General features: G+C 41.5%; 1 protein-coding gene across 11 annotated transcripts in view; it reads left to right on the plus strand.

Annotated features, from left to right (window-relative positions):
- Positions 1-13949, plus strand: part of ST3GAL6 (ST3 beta-galactoside alpha-2,3-sialyltransferase 6) — an 85917-nt gene that overhangs the window by 34617 nt on the left and 37351 nt on the right. For all 11 annotated transcript variants that reach the window (XM_045501753.1, XM_045501759.1, XM_045501754.1 and 8 more), the window contains 4 exons: positions 988-1087; positions 4309-4386; positions 6778-6881; positions 8205-8268. In XM_045501753.1, coding sequence (XP_045357709.1) covers positions 999-1087; positions 4309-4386; positions 6778-6881; positions 8205-8268 — 335 coding nt within the window. In that variant the 5' untranslated portion in view covers positions 988-998. The remainder of the gene's footprint in view (positions 1-987; positions 1088-4308; positions 4387-6777; positions 6882-8204; positions 8269-13949) is intronic.

A 13949-nucleotide genomic window follows, 5' to 3' on the forward strand; every position in this document is an offset into this window, starting at 1 on the left:
ACTCATTGCTATGAAGTAAAAGTGAGAACAAAATATGTTCAGGTTTCTTAAAAATCTATATTCTATGAAGGGTTTTTAAAATTTATATTCTAGCGAAGATTTTGTCCAGGTTTTTGTCGATCTACAAATGTACAATGGACCACACTGTTGATGTAGTGCAAAAATAAGCAAGAAGTTAGCTGAAATGTACCTCTGCTAGGATACTGAAAAATCAAATGGATGCATCTGAAAGTATATAAAAGTTGAAGATGTGGAAAATATTCTTAGTAGCCTTTTTTCCCCAGTTTTTAAAAATTGCAAAAAGGACTTGTAAAAATTACAATGCATGGCATTTAAAAATCATTCTGAGGGGCGCCTGGGTGGCTCAGTTGGTTAAGCGTCCGTCTTTGGCTCAGGTCATGACCTCATGAGCCCTGGGTCAGGCTCTGTGCTGACAGCCCGGAGCCTGGAGCCTGCTTCGGAGTCTGTGTCTCCCTCTCTCTTGCCCTCCCCCACTCTCACTCTGTCTCTCTCAAAAATAAATAAAAACGTTAAAAAATCATTTTGAGCACTGAGGAAATGCAATGTTTGTTTACATCTTAAGGCATATATTCACTTTCTGTTGAGAGAGTGAAAATAGGTATTTTTTACTGTTTCTGAAAACAAGTTTTGGGTCTGAAATACATGTGTAAAATTTTGTTTTGAATGCATGTTTTTCTTATCTAACATGAGAAAGTAGGATGGCAGCTGCTAGCTTTGAAACCATGGTACTGTTGATAGGTTTACGCATCATGTTGTATTGACTACACAGGCTGAGGAGAAACAGAAGAAAAACACTCTTTTCCTACAAATTTAGTGAATATTTCCAAAAATAGTAGGCCTACATCATTTTCTTTTCTTCCCTGTCTATATGTTTATTCACTAATGCTTATTTTGAGCTCTTGTGTGAACCCATCTACATAACAAACGATAACGCTTTTTCTTTGGACTTCATTTCTTGTGTTTCAGGTGGGCCAGCCATGAGAGGGTACCTTGTGGCCATATTCCTGAGTGCTGTCTTTCTCTATTATGTGCTGCATTGTATATTATGGGGAACAAACGCCTATTGGTAAGTTTCATTTTTGCTCTTTAAAAATAATTCCCGGGGCACCAAGGTGGCTCAGTTGGTTGAGTGTCTGACTCTTGATTTTTGGCTCAGGTCATGACCCTGGGGTCGTTGGATCAAGCCCCACGTTGGGCTCTGCACTGAGCATCGAGACTGCTTAAGATTCTCTCTCTCTTCCTGTGCTCTTCTCCCCCACTCATGTGCACGCGCACGCTCTCTCTCAAATAAAAAAATAAAAATAAATAAAAATGATTCCTAAACTAGTCTTTGACACAGTCACACAAATGATATTAGAAGGACGTATAAAAAAAAAAAAAAAACAACTCTTTAACATTTTGAGCCTTTTTTAGCTTTCCATGCTAAACTGGGGTTTTACCATTCTAGTGTCTTGTACATTGTAGCTTTAACAGTTTTCAAACTGATAAAACAGCACCTTATTTTTATTGACATCAGTGAAGCAGTGGTGTTGCCCATCTCTGGAACATAATATTCTTTATATAATATTTCATCTCCTTGAATTGATGGAGTAATTCTTGGACTCGGTGGTTCTTGACTGTTGAGCCTAAAATGCTTGGATAAGATAGTGATGATTAAAATAGAGACACTGCATATGGTTTTCTTTGTTTAAAAATATTCGGTGCATAATGACACACACTATGAAACCACTTTGACTTGAAATGTCTCATAAAACTTTGAAGAAGCACAGATAGTTTTATGGCAGAGAAAACTTAGGAAATAAGCTTTTCATCCTTTTCCCTAATTGTCCTTTGGCTAGGAATAAAGTTTTGATGACCTTTAAATCCTGAATGGATGGTAGTATATGATATCAAAATAAGTCACATGACAATTGTCTATTTTAGACGAAATACCAGTACTCTTTGCCAGTTTTTCAGTAGGAAATTCTAGATCATGTTTCTGGTTGTGTCCCCCCACCCCCATCTAGATAAAAAAAGTTCATGCTTCTGAATTTACTTCACCACTTGTTGATTGAAAAATTATTGTAATGCTCTTCATGGAAGGAAGTTAGGCAGATGGTCACTAGAAAAATCTAATGCCAGGTGGGGGGTGGGGGGTGGCCCAAAGTTTCTAGGGCTTGGACTTAAATACTGAGCTAGAGGACTTAGAAGTCTGATTATACACCACATGAAGGTTATACACGGTGTTCTCTCCTTCTGTCTTTGCCACATCCTGTCTCTGTACCACTCTTAGTAACAGAAGGTAAGAACCGAAGAGAAAGCAAGGAGTTTACTTTGTAAACAAATCCTATTGTGTCACAGGGGAAATGATAAAGAGGACAATGCAAAGAGTGTTGAATTCTGCAGTCTTTTGTCATCTGGGTTTGAGAGTGTTTATGACCCTCCTAAGCTAACCCGTGATACTAGTCACAGAAAATACCGGGGGAAATTACCTCAGGTGGGTTTTGTGCTGTGAACTTACTTCCTTAAAAATTATTTAAGACAGGTAACTTTAATTTTTATTTATTTATTTTTATTACTTTTTTAATGTTTATTTATTTTTGAGACAAAGACAGAGCATGAATGGGGGAGGGTCAGAGAGAGAGGGAGACACAGAATCCGAAGCAGGCTCCAGGCTCTGAGCTGTCAGCACAGAGCCCAACACGGGGCTCGAACCCACAGACCGTGAGATCATGACCTGAGCTGAAGTCAGAGGCTCAACCGATTAAGCCACCCAGGTGCCCCTAGACCGGTAACTTTTTTAAGCCACTCAAAGGTTGTCTTCAGAATATCCTAAAAGTTTTTCTGTTCGACTAACCTTAGAAACCAAGTAATATCTTTTACTTCATTTTGTCCTCAGAATGTAATTTGGTTTTTATGATCTAATGTGCTGATCCACCATATTTATGTACCTTCCTAACATATAAATCAAGGGATTCTTGCCATGTATGGTAGTCACAAAAGATGTTTCTCTAATAAGGACTTTACTAGTTGCATAGTTTAGAAATCTAGCAGTTCTTGGGCTTCTGGGTGGCTCAGTCATTTGAGTGTCTGACTTCGGCTCAGGTCATGATCTCATGGTTCATGAGTTTGAGCCCCTCATCCGGCTCTCTGGGCTGACAGCTCAGAGCCTGGAGCCTGCTTTGGATTCTGTGTCTCCCTCTCTCGCAGCCCCTCCCCAGCTCAGACTGTGTGTGTGTGTGTGTGTGTGTGTGTGTCTCAAAAACAAAAACATAAACCTAGAAGTCCTAACTATGTGGATTTCTAAAAAATTGAGACTACTTCTTTTAGTTTGTGTCCTGTGATTATAGAAGAACATGGATTATTTATTTATTTATTTATTTATTTTTTAATTTTTTTTTTCAACATTTATTTATTTTTGGGGCAGAGAGAGACAGAGCATGAACGGGGGAGGGGCAGAGAGAGAGGGAGACACAGAATCGGAAACAGGCTCCAGGCTCTGAGCCATCAGCCCAGAGCCCGACGCGGGGCTCGAACTCACGGACCGCGAGATCGTGACCTGGCTGAAGTCGGACGCCTAACCGACTGCGCCACCCAGGCGCCCCTGGATTAGTTTTTTAGATGAATTCTTCACATAATTGATCATTAATAAAGTCTTCTGTTAGGCCGTTATGAACCTGGCTAGCTCTGGATCCTGCCACTCTGTCCCCCTCATTTATTTTTGTTGTCATGCTCTGTCTTGTTTCACAATACCCTTTTAAACTGTGGAGACAAGCACTCCATTCAGGAGACCCAGAAGGTCCTAACCTGTGCCAAGAGTAGAGGAGAGTGAGATAGGACTCTGAATGGTGTGATTTGTGGAGTCCAGATCACAAGGCTGCCTCTGTGGAGCTTCAGGTCTGTGTTTCTATGGTAGGTGTGCCCAGTTGTGGCATGGGGGACCTAGAGAGTCATGTGCACTGGAGTGTGTTGGGTTTGGCAGGCTCTGGGGAGACTTCCAAGAAGTCAGCCTGCTTGTGGCTTCCACAGTGTGGTGACCCCCAGCCCTTCACTGCTGGTTGAATCCCTCTGGGTCGCTTGTCACCTCAGCCTTTTTCACCCTCTCGCCTTGTGTCCGTTCATCCTCAAATATGTGAAAGGTCCTGGATAAAGTACGGTCATCCCTCAAGGGTTTCTGTGAGGATTTTTAATTCCATGCCGGAGAAGTCTTTCAGCGGTTGTCTCCAAGTGGATTCCCAGGGCATTTGCTTTCCTTTGGGCGGGCTTCCTGGTTCTGGTTTCTGAGTGACCCTGTTTTTTGTCTCCTAGGGTGCCACCTGTGGAAATGAAGCGGAGAAATAAGATCCAGCCTTGTTTATCGAAGCCAGCTTTTGCCTCTCTCCTGAGGTAAAAAGATAAAATAAATTGTGACCTACAACATGTTTAAAATGTGTTTGTAATCACTTTTCACGCTTGTTTACTTTTTTTCGTATGAAAAGTATGAAAGTAGACTTTAGCAGCATAAAGTAGACCCTCTATATTTAAGGAAGAGCTTGAATATCCCGTCTCTTTTTGTGCTTTTGGTCAGAGCTCTGCATATATTTTCAGAAAAGGCATTGAAGAACTCAATCAGACCAGTTACTCTTTTTACACAGGTGAGATTAGAGAGCTCTGTTTGTATTTGATCATAAAAAGTGAACTATTCTTCAGGGCTTTATTTCTCCCCGTGTTGTTCCCATGTTGTTTTTTACCCTTATTATTTTGTAGCTTTTTTTCCCCCTTGTCTCTAGGTTAAACTTCATGATGAGAAATTTTTCCTCACCATGACTTTCAGTGAACTACTTGGAATGTAAATAACGATCTTTATATAGTTGTCAGGACTTGCAGAATATCCACAAATATTCTTTTCCTCTTTCACCTCAACTGTGACAGATTGCTGGTCAAAACGCTTCTAGAGAAATAGAAATAAATGACAGTCTGGTCATGTATAATTGTGTAAAACAGGTCCAAGCTTTTCAATATGTTATCCATTAAGGATCAAAAGTTTGTATATTTGTAAATTTTCTTTTCATTGCGTAGTATACCGCACGTTTCCATGACTGGTTCTTAACCTTTTAAAATCAACTCTCTAGGAAACTGGAGATACATAAAACTATTTCTGCATATGTTTACAGGTATATCATGGCTACTATAAGCACTTTATAAGATGATAAATCTTTCTAGTTAGGACCACTGCAAAACTAGAAGAGTGGTTTTAAACTTTTTTAACCATGACCCCATAGTAAGAAATCAATTTTACCTTGGAACCCAGTATACACTAGGTATAAATACATTTTACTTTGGAAGCTGGCATACATAAATAAAGCTGGACCCCTGAGAATGCTGACACTCTCAAAACTAAGTCTGGGATACAGATCATATGTTATGCAGGAAGGGCCCACCCTCACCTGTTTCCTTAGTCTGAATATGGTGTGAGTTCTTAGCCCAGCTCTGAAGACCTTAAGCTTGTGTGACTTGCCCAAGGTGTAATGGCTCCTGAGTGGCTACTATGGATGCAAATGAAGCCAGAATGAAACTGAAGCTATTTCACCCCTATTCTGTGCTTTATTTCCATTTTGTCATACAGCCACTGAAACCCCAGGGCACTCTGATCTGCACCTGCAGTTTTTAGACTAACAAAAGGCAAAGCTGATATGACAGGAAAAATGGGGCCAAGTGTGGGGGATTGGGGTAAGGGTGAGTTTGACTTGTTCCTTCTCTTGCATTAAAAGCACTTTGATTTTCTTTTTTTTCTACTTCATACTGGTTCCATAAAGAAGTAATACGGAGTTGAAATTCATTTAATCATTTATTAACCGTAGGGAACCTGCCTGCTCTGTGCTGGTTGCTAAAAGTGAGGGGAAAAAACGGAGGCACAGCCTATCCTCATCGAATGGTCTCTCTTGTCTGAGAGAGGACCTGAGTGGGGGCAGTGGGGCATAGCTCAGGACAGAGCAGGCAATAAGAAAGAACATGTCCATAGTTGTTGTTCTTGAGTAAGTCTTAATGCCAGCAAGAATCCTAGGTGCATCTAACTGTTTTTTATTTTCATTTTTATTTTTACTTTTTTTTTTCATAGCTGACAAAACTTCACACATATGGTACTTTTTAATTTGGGAGTGGCTTAGCATCCGTGCTTTATTTCCCCTTATTACCTCCTTTGTCTCTTCCTGTATATGGCTAACATTTCCTCACTTGGTATTGATTTGTTTTTAAATTTTGATCCCCCTCCCTAGCCTCTAGAGTTGTGACAAAACTTTGGTTCCACAGCCTGGGTAGCGTTTCCATTTTGGTTTTGTAGTTCCATTGCACATTCCATTCTCTATTCTATTTAAATTCCGTTTAAGGTGACTTTTCAATAATTTTACGTTTTAAAGTTTGTTTATTTTGAGAAAGAGCAAGAGAGCAAATGGGGGAGGGGCAGAGAGAGAATCTCAAGCAGGCTCCGTGCTGTCAGTGCAGAGCCCAACTCGGGGGCTCAATCTCATGGACTGCGAGTTCATGACCTGAGCTGAAGTCAAGAGTCTGATGCTTAACCAACTGAGCCACCCAGGCCCCCCAAATAATTTTAATATTAAAACATAAGACCATAAATAAGCATTGAAGTGAATAAAAAAATACTTTAAAAATAGCTACACAATCGCATATAGTCCGTATATCAACGTGAGTATTATACTTCAGTTGTCTTCAGTTGTGATTTTAGAAGGCTGCATATATTGTAGGCATTTGGGGGAAATGATTCTTTTCCTTTTCTTGCAGGTTTCATCAGTTTCACCCTTTTCTGTGTGCAGCTGATTTTAAAAAGATTGCTTCCTTGTATGGTGGCGATAAGTTTGATTTGCCCTATGGGATAAGAACATCAGGTCAGTAATATTATTCTTACCCAGCCCTATTAATAGGAGTGTGTTTTGATGTGAACCACATGTTTATATAATTTTAAGGCCTTTTCATCTTACTGCTTCATGAGGATTCTTAAAGGAAATGATTCGGCAATTTGTTGAAGGAAATTAAATTTTAATTCAGAAATCCCTACTCCTTTTTGAGGCAGTGTGGAATTCTAAAATAAAACGGGAAGTTTGTTGTTGTTTTTTGAGAAACTGATCTTTACTTTTGTCTAGCTATGGTATTATGAGTTCTGATGCTGTATTTTATGCTAGTATAGAATTAGCAGGATGAACCTGTGGGTTAACTTCCTTCCTGTCTCCTTTTTTGCCTTTTTACCTCTGAGTTTTATTTTATTCCATCAATGTAAGTTCTAACTCCTTGATCAGCCTTTTAACCAGTAGGTATTTTGCTCAATTGAGAGAGAAATTACTCTATCTGCTAATGACAAAACCGTTTTCTCTCCACTTATTGACAACTGATTGGCCTTAAGCAGCTTTATGTTGTAGATTTTTGAGAGACCCTAAAAGCCCAGTAGGTGACAAGCTTAGTTTTCTGAGTCAGATTTTATTTATTCAGTGGATCCTGTTATGTGTGTGTGTGTGTGTTGTGTGTGTGTGTGTGTGTGTGTGTGTGTGTATGTGTGTGTGTATAGGTTTAAAAAAAATATTGCAGAGAATTTGATAATACATTTAAATTTGCTGAATATTGGTTTCTATACTAACATCAGTTTCAAAGGCTGTATTCTACACTAATATCATCTGATGTTGGTATTTTTTTAAAAAATGTCTTATTACTTATTTTTGGGAGAGAGAGACAGACACAGCATGATCAGGGGAGGGGCAGAGAGAGAGAGGGAGACACTGAATCTGAAGCAGGCTCCAGGCTCTGAGCTGTTAGCACAGAGCCCGACATGGGGCTCGAACTCACGAACCATGAGATCATGACCTGAGCTGAAGTCAGACACTTAACCGACAGAGCCACCCAGGCACCCCAGATGTTGGTATATTGGGGGTTACTTTTTCAGAATTGTTGTCAGATTAGGCATCTTTTTTTTTTTTTTTTTACCCCCCTGGAGTTTTCAGGAAGTGTCCTTAGAGTAGTTTTGAGCGTACCTATTGAGTAGTGCCTGCTAACTGCAGTTGTATTGTTAAAAAAAAATTTCCACCAAGGAATAAATCCACATGGATTTACAAGTTTGAAATGGGTTGGGGGAGGGATCGGGGGGGAATACCTAGAGTTGCTTACTAGGTATCTAAGAAGCCATAATTCCTTTTATTTATAATATGCCATTTGTTTTCTAGCGGAATATTTTCGACTTGCTCTTTCAAAACTGCAGAGTTGTGATCTCTTTGATGAATCTGACAAGTGAGTTTATTTCCTCGCTTTTGTTTGACTTTTAGTTTTAGCTAAGGTGGTTCAAAATATGCACCCCAATGTAAAATGTCTTCACTCAAGAAAATTCCATAGTAGTTGTGCATGACTAAAACGTCTGGTAGTTGTTTCCATGACACTTCAAATAAACACATTACAAAATTAATTTAGAAACTGCAAAACTGGTTGCCTCAAAAGTTTGCAGAGTCTTATGATGAGCAATCCTAGTCCCAGGTCAAGACATTTTAACCCACATTCACCTCTCCTAAGTTGTTGTTACTAGAGAATTAATTCGTAGTCCCTGTTAATCAGCTCACAGCCCCTCCATAGGCTGTCTCCTGTACCTTCCTATGTGTCTTCTGATTGCTTATGAGGATCTGTTTTGTTTCACTTGAATATTGGATTTCAGAAGCAGCTCTCTTCCTCCTATTCAGAATTATACTGGAGGAAAGAGAACAGTTGGTTGAGATAATACTTCATCTGACTACAAAAGGTAACTTAATGTGTAGAAAATTCTGGTGTCAAGTGAACCATCTAGGAATGAAATTGCTAAAGATAGACTCTTGAGCTGATACACTTATTTTTACAGAGGTAGACTTTCTGTACAGATTCTTCATCTACCCTTTAGGATTTGGCCAGTGGTCCACTGGGGGGATGGAATAGGCACTCCATTAAGAAGCAAAATGACAGAATTTTCCCTCTTGCCCAAGAGGACAGAAGTGCTATTTAGCAAATACATAAATGAGAGTAGTGGACAGAGATGTGAAAATGGGGATAGAATTTACAGAACAGAGCTGGAGGAGCGATGCTGGATTTTGTCTGAAATTCTCTCCTTTTTTCTCTGAGAGCCCACATGATCGAAGTGTGGATTATGTAATGTTGGCTCATTTCAGCTTGTACTTACTTATTACAATTTAAAACTATGCCATCAACTTAATTTGTTTTTGATGGCATATGAACAGCAACCACGTATGTACTTTTCTAGCCTAAATTTTATGTAGCTCATGGGTTGAATTTTGTGCAGATCTTTGGCATATGTGCATTATGTCCTGCTCTCTAGTTTTTACCACTACCCTGCAAAGTATGCTTGATAGTCTTTTTTTTTTTTTTTTTTTTTTAACGGAGAAACTAAAACTAGGCAAACATACATAGTTTGTTACAGTGGGTAAAAACTACAGCCAGGGTGTGAACCTAGAGAGCTCCATCCAGTGCCCGGATGTGTGACTTATGAGTAATAGTGACTGTATCTTAAATATTTGGAGCGAGTGTCTACAAAGTCCTAGTCCCTGTAAATGTGAGCTTGGGTGTGTATGACTAGAAGTTTCACTCTTTCCTGGTTTTTATCTTAGAATTAGACTGTACCATCTGTAGGTGCTTTCAGAAGCCCTTCCCACACAGGAATTCATCATCTGCATGTGCCTCAGCCAGGCTTGTCTCTCTCTTCTTGCTGACGTGGTCTTGCTGCTTCCTTTCCTCCTTTGTCACTGAGCATGGACCCCACTCCCAACCTCAACCCATGTCAGGCTCTTAGCATCACCCGTGTTGGAAGAGAGGTGGGTGTGGGTGGTGAGGAGGGCTGGAAGATCTTGCTGATGGCACAGGAATCCTTTAGTCTGAGTTTGTCAAGAGAAGTAGAATAGAATGTGCAGTCAGAGACTTTTCAGGCACAGAAGGAATGGAAAATCCCCTTGTGGGATCTCTTCGGAGTGCACACCAAGAAGCAGTCACATGATCAGCCTTGCTGAGTTGCTTGTTTGTGCAAACCTGTTTTCCTAGGGACTTGACAAAGAGTATTTTGAAAGTAGATGAGAATATACTTGGGACAGTATTTCCTATTTCATATTAACTTTTGGGATGGGTTCACATGTAATAAACTATACCTGTATTTTAAGCAAGTCCTTATGCATTTACCTGAATGGCACTGTATAACACAAAGACAATCGCTGGCCAGTCTATGCCTGAGCAGTGGATTTTATTTTATTTATTTATTTTAAAAATATTTATTTATTTTGAGTGCGACCACACATGTATGCATGCACACAGGGGAGGGGTAGAGAGAGGAGAGGGGGAGAATCCCAAGCAGTCTCCGTGCGGTCAGCGCAGAGCCTGACATGGGACTCGAACTCATGAACCGTGAGATCATGACCTGACCTGAAATCAAGAGTTGGATGCTCAACCAGCTGAGCCACCCAGGCACCCCTGAGCAGTGTATTTTAAAGGCAGAATATACTCCAGAAAGGCAGAATGTTCTAACCTGCCTTCTTGTTGCCTCAGAGTAAACTGTTCCCTAAGTGACCTTAAACATCTCCCATTTCTCCTCTCAGCCTGGGGAAAAATGCTCTAGGACAAACAGGTCTGAGAACAGTCTCTTTCTCAGGCAGAGAGAATGAACTGCCCCCAGCTGTGGATTCAGGAGCGGGGTTGGGGGTGAGGGGGGCGCCCCATGGACCAGGAGGAAGCCTTGTTGGCATGAGCTGCTCACTTGGTCAGTGGGTCTGTAGGGTCGGGATTGGGATGAGCAGAGAGAGGGGAGCTCCACTCTTTCCATCCCCTTCCTCCTTGGGCTGCTCTCCACTGATTTTATTCTTCCTTTATCCTCTTGGTTTCTTCCAGAAGGTTCAGACATTTGGTCATTGTTTCAAATCCGAATCCTTTACAGTCCTACCAGATGTGAGTCCTAGTTTTGTTCAGTTACATTATTCAGTTCACGTGATGCCCTCCATTGGGACAGATTACACTGTGAATGGGAAAGTTCTAAATACCAGATGCATTTACAAGAGAGGAGTCTTCCTCTTTCCCACAGGTGTCACACAAACGAAGTCTGCAGGTTAGCATGTTATTACCCATTTGATTTTATTTATCTTTTTGTTTTTAACATGAAGTATACTCTTTGGCTTTTCCCTTTATATTGTTTAGTTTCTCTCCTGAGCAATGACCCACCAGGTTGGGGTAGGGTAACCACCGAGGCACCCATACGTTGCCTAAAGAATTGTGATTACCTAAGCTTACCTGTCTGTGCTGTGTTGTGCGGCTTGAGGGCCAGACTCAAAAGCAAAGTGGTGAATTGTAGAGAATCATCAGAGGCAGGAAGGGTGGAGATCTAGTCCAACCCCCTCATTTGAAAGGTGAGAGAGCTGAGGTCCAGAGAGGTTATGTGGAGGTCTGCAAATTTCTGTTTTCAGTACCTCCTTTCACATTTTAACAGAGTAAAAGACAGGAAAGACCGCACAACCGAATGTCTTAAACTGAGCATCATCTGAAGAGCTAAGGGGAAGAGAATGCTGGAATTGTGAATTCTTTTGGATATATTGTTAAGGATTTCCAGGGCTATAAATCTTGTGCATTATTGAATATAGCTTATGCCTTTATTCTTAGCCTCAAGCCATTTTTAACCAGATGATCTTTAATACTTTGGCAGGGTTAAACCAAATCCTCTCCAAGTTACATGTGTCAGTTCACTGAAAACACATATATGTTAAATAGGTTTCTTTTGTTCTCTTAACGATACATGATCTCCATAGACTCTTCTCTTCAAGGAGAGCTTGAAAAACAGGGTTTTGGGGGAGGGGAAGTAGAGGGAGGAAAGGGGCAGGCAGTAAGGAAGTGGGCAGGCATGGGACTGCTAAGTAGATGAGTCAGTACTTGTGAAAAACGGCACAGTTTTGTGTCCTTGGGCAAGTTCCTGCATTTCTGAACCTTAGTTTCTTGTAAAAGAGGGTAATGGAGCTACATATGCACCTTATGCCACGGGTCAGTTTTAATAGTTAATAGTTAAGTCAGTGAAACCGTTGCACAGTCATTAAGTCAACCTAAGCATCGGTACTGTTTTTGCAACTTCCTGTGAATCTAGAATTATCTGGAAATAGAAAGCTTACATTGAAAACATGACCACCGAGCTTCTATATGAATGTTCATAGGAGCATTAGTCATAGTAGCCCCAAAGTGGAAACACCCAAATGTCCAACTGCCGAATGAATAAATTAAAGGTATATCCGTATAAAGGAAATTATTTGGTCATAAAAAGGAATGGGGTACTGATTCATGCCACAACATGGACGAACTTTGAAAACACCATGCTCAGCAAAAGAAGCCAGTCATGAAATAGCAAGTACAAGTATAGTTACATACGATACAACGCACGTACCACATGCAATTACTGCATGATTCCAGTTACAGGGAGTGGCCAGAATAGACAGCGCTATGGAGACAGAAAGTAGATTTGTGGCAGTCAGGGGTGGGGGAGGGGAAATGGAGAGCCAGTGCTACTGGCTGTGGGTCTGAATTGGGTGGTGGTGATTGTTGCACAGCTTTGTGAATATGCTAAAAGCTAGTGAATTTTAGGTAAAAGGATGAATTTTACGACACGTGAATGATATTCCCATTAAAAAAATAAAATGTTTTTGAAAAGAATTGGGGGTGGCAGTGACCTCTCGTTTCCTCTCTAGCCTCTGTGGCACTGTGTTCGGAAGGGACTGTGAAGCCGTGCCTAGAACCAATGGTTTCTCTTTGTCATCTTTTCTGTATGCTGCTGCTGCTGCTGCGTTCTTGGGACCCTGGTTGCTCCCTTTATTCCCCAAAGCACAGCTCACATGAGGGGGCCATGGTTTACACACTTCACTAACGATTGAGGATATTTAAGGAAGTCGTATCACACAAAAGCAATACTTAAAATGTGCGCGTGTTACAAGGCCCTGACCCTTTCTGGCTGGCTGTGCATGTATCTCTTTAGCACCAGTCTGCCCCTCAGCCCCGGGGCATGCTGCCTTCTCCTTAGTGGGAACATATTCTCCCTCAGCCAGAGCGGCAGAAACCCTGAATCACAATCTCAGCTCCCACTTAAATGTGTGAACCAGGGGCCCCTGGGTGGCTCAGTCGGTTGAGTGTCCGACTTCGGCCCAGGTCATGATCTCACGGTGTGTGAGTTCGAGCCTCCGCGTCAGGCTCTGTGCGGACAGCTCGGAGCCTGGAGCCTGCTTCAGATTCTGTGTCTCCCTCTCTCTCTGCCCCTCCCCTACTCATGCTCTGTCTCTCTCTGTCTCAAAAATAAATAAAAACATTAAAAAAAAAATTTTTAAATGCGTGAACCAGCTCTCCACCTCCCCCTGTCACCATTGCATTCTGGGAGGCCGCCAGGTTCTGTGAAGAGTGTGCCAGGCCAGCACAGGCGGTTACAGAGTAACTCTACATAAATACCTTACTGAGCTGAAGCACCGGTGCTAAATTGGTTGCCTGCTCATTGGACACGGGTTTGTGACAGCTGCCTAGTTGCTCACCCAAGCGGGATCCATTATGTTACATCAGCAGAACGGGGCCAGATTGGCAACCAGCTGGGGCGGGAGCGTGGCTTCAGACAACTTAAAAAGAGGAAAAAGATGGAGACTTCAGTTATTTAAGGAAAAGAGCCCAGGCTCTGGAAAGGTTCTCAATGTCTGCATCACTACTCTGGGCATCCTGCTGTTTTGCAAGGTTTCTTTACATGGTAGCATTTTCAGCCTGGAGGAGAACTTGAGGCCGGGGGTTGGGGGGGGTTGGTTGGGGGAGTTGTGATTCTGTGTCAACAGAGTGAGTCACAGGTGGTGAAAAGGCAGGAGCAGCCACAGTCTGTTTCATAACCGCCATTGTTGTCACATGTTGAGTGGAAATACAGAAACCGGGTACATGTGCCAGAGGACATG

Source organism: Leopardus geoffroyi, chromosome C2, assembly GCF_018350155.1.
Source record: "Leopardus geoffroyi isolate Oge1 chromosome C2, O.geoffroyi_Oge1_pat1.0, whole genome shotgun sequence".
Lineage (NCBI taxonomy): Eukaryota > Metazoa > Chordata > Mammalia > Carnivora > Felidae > Leopardus > Leopardus geoffroyi.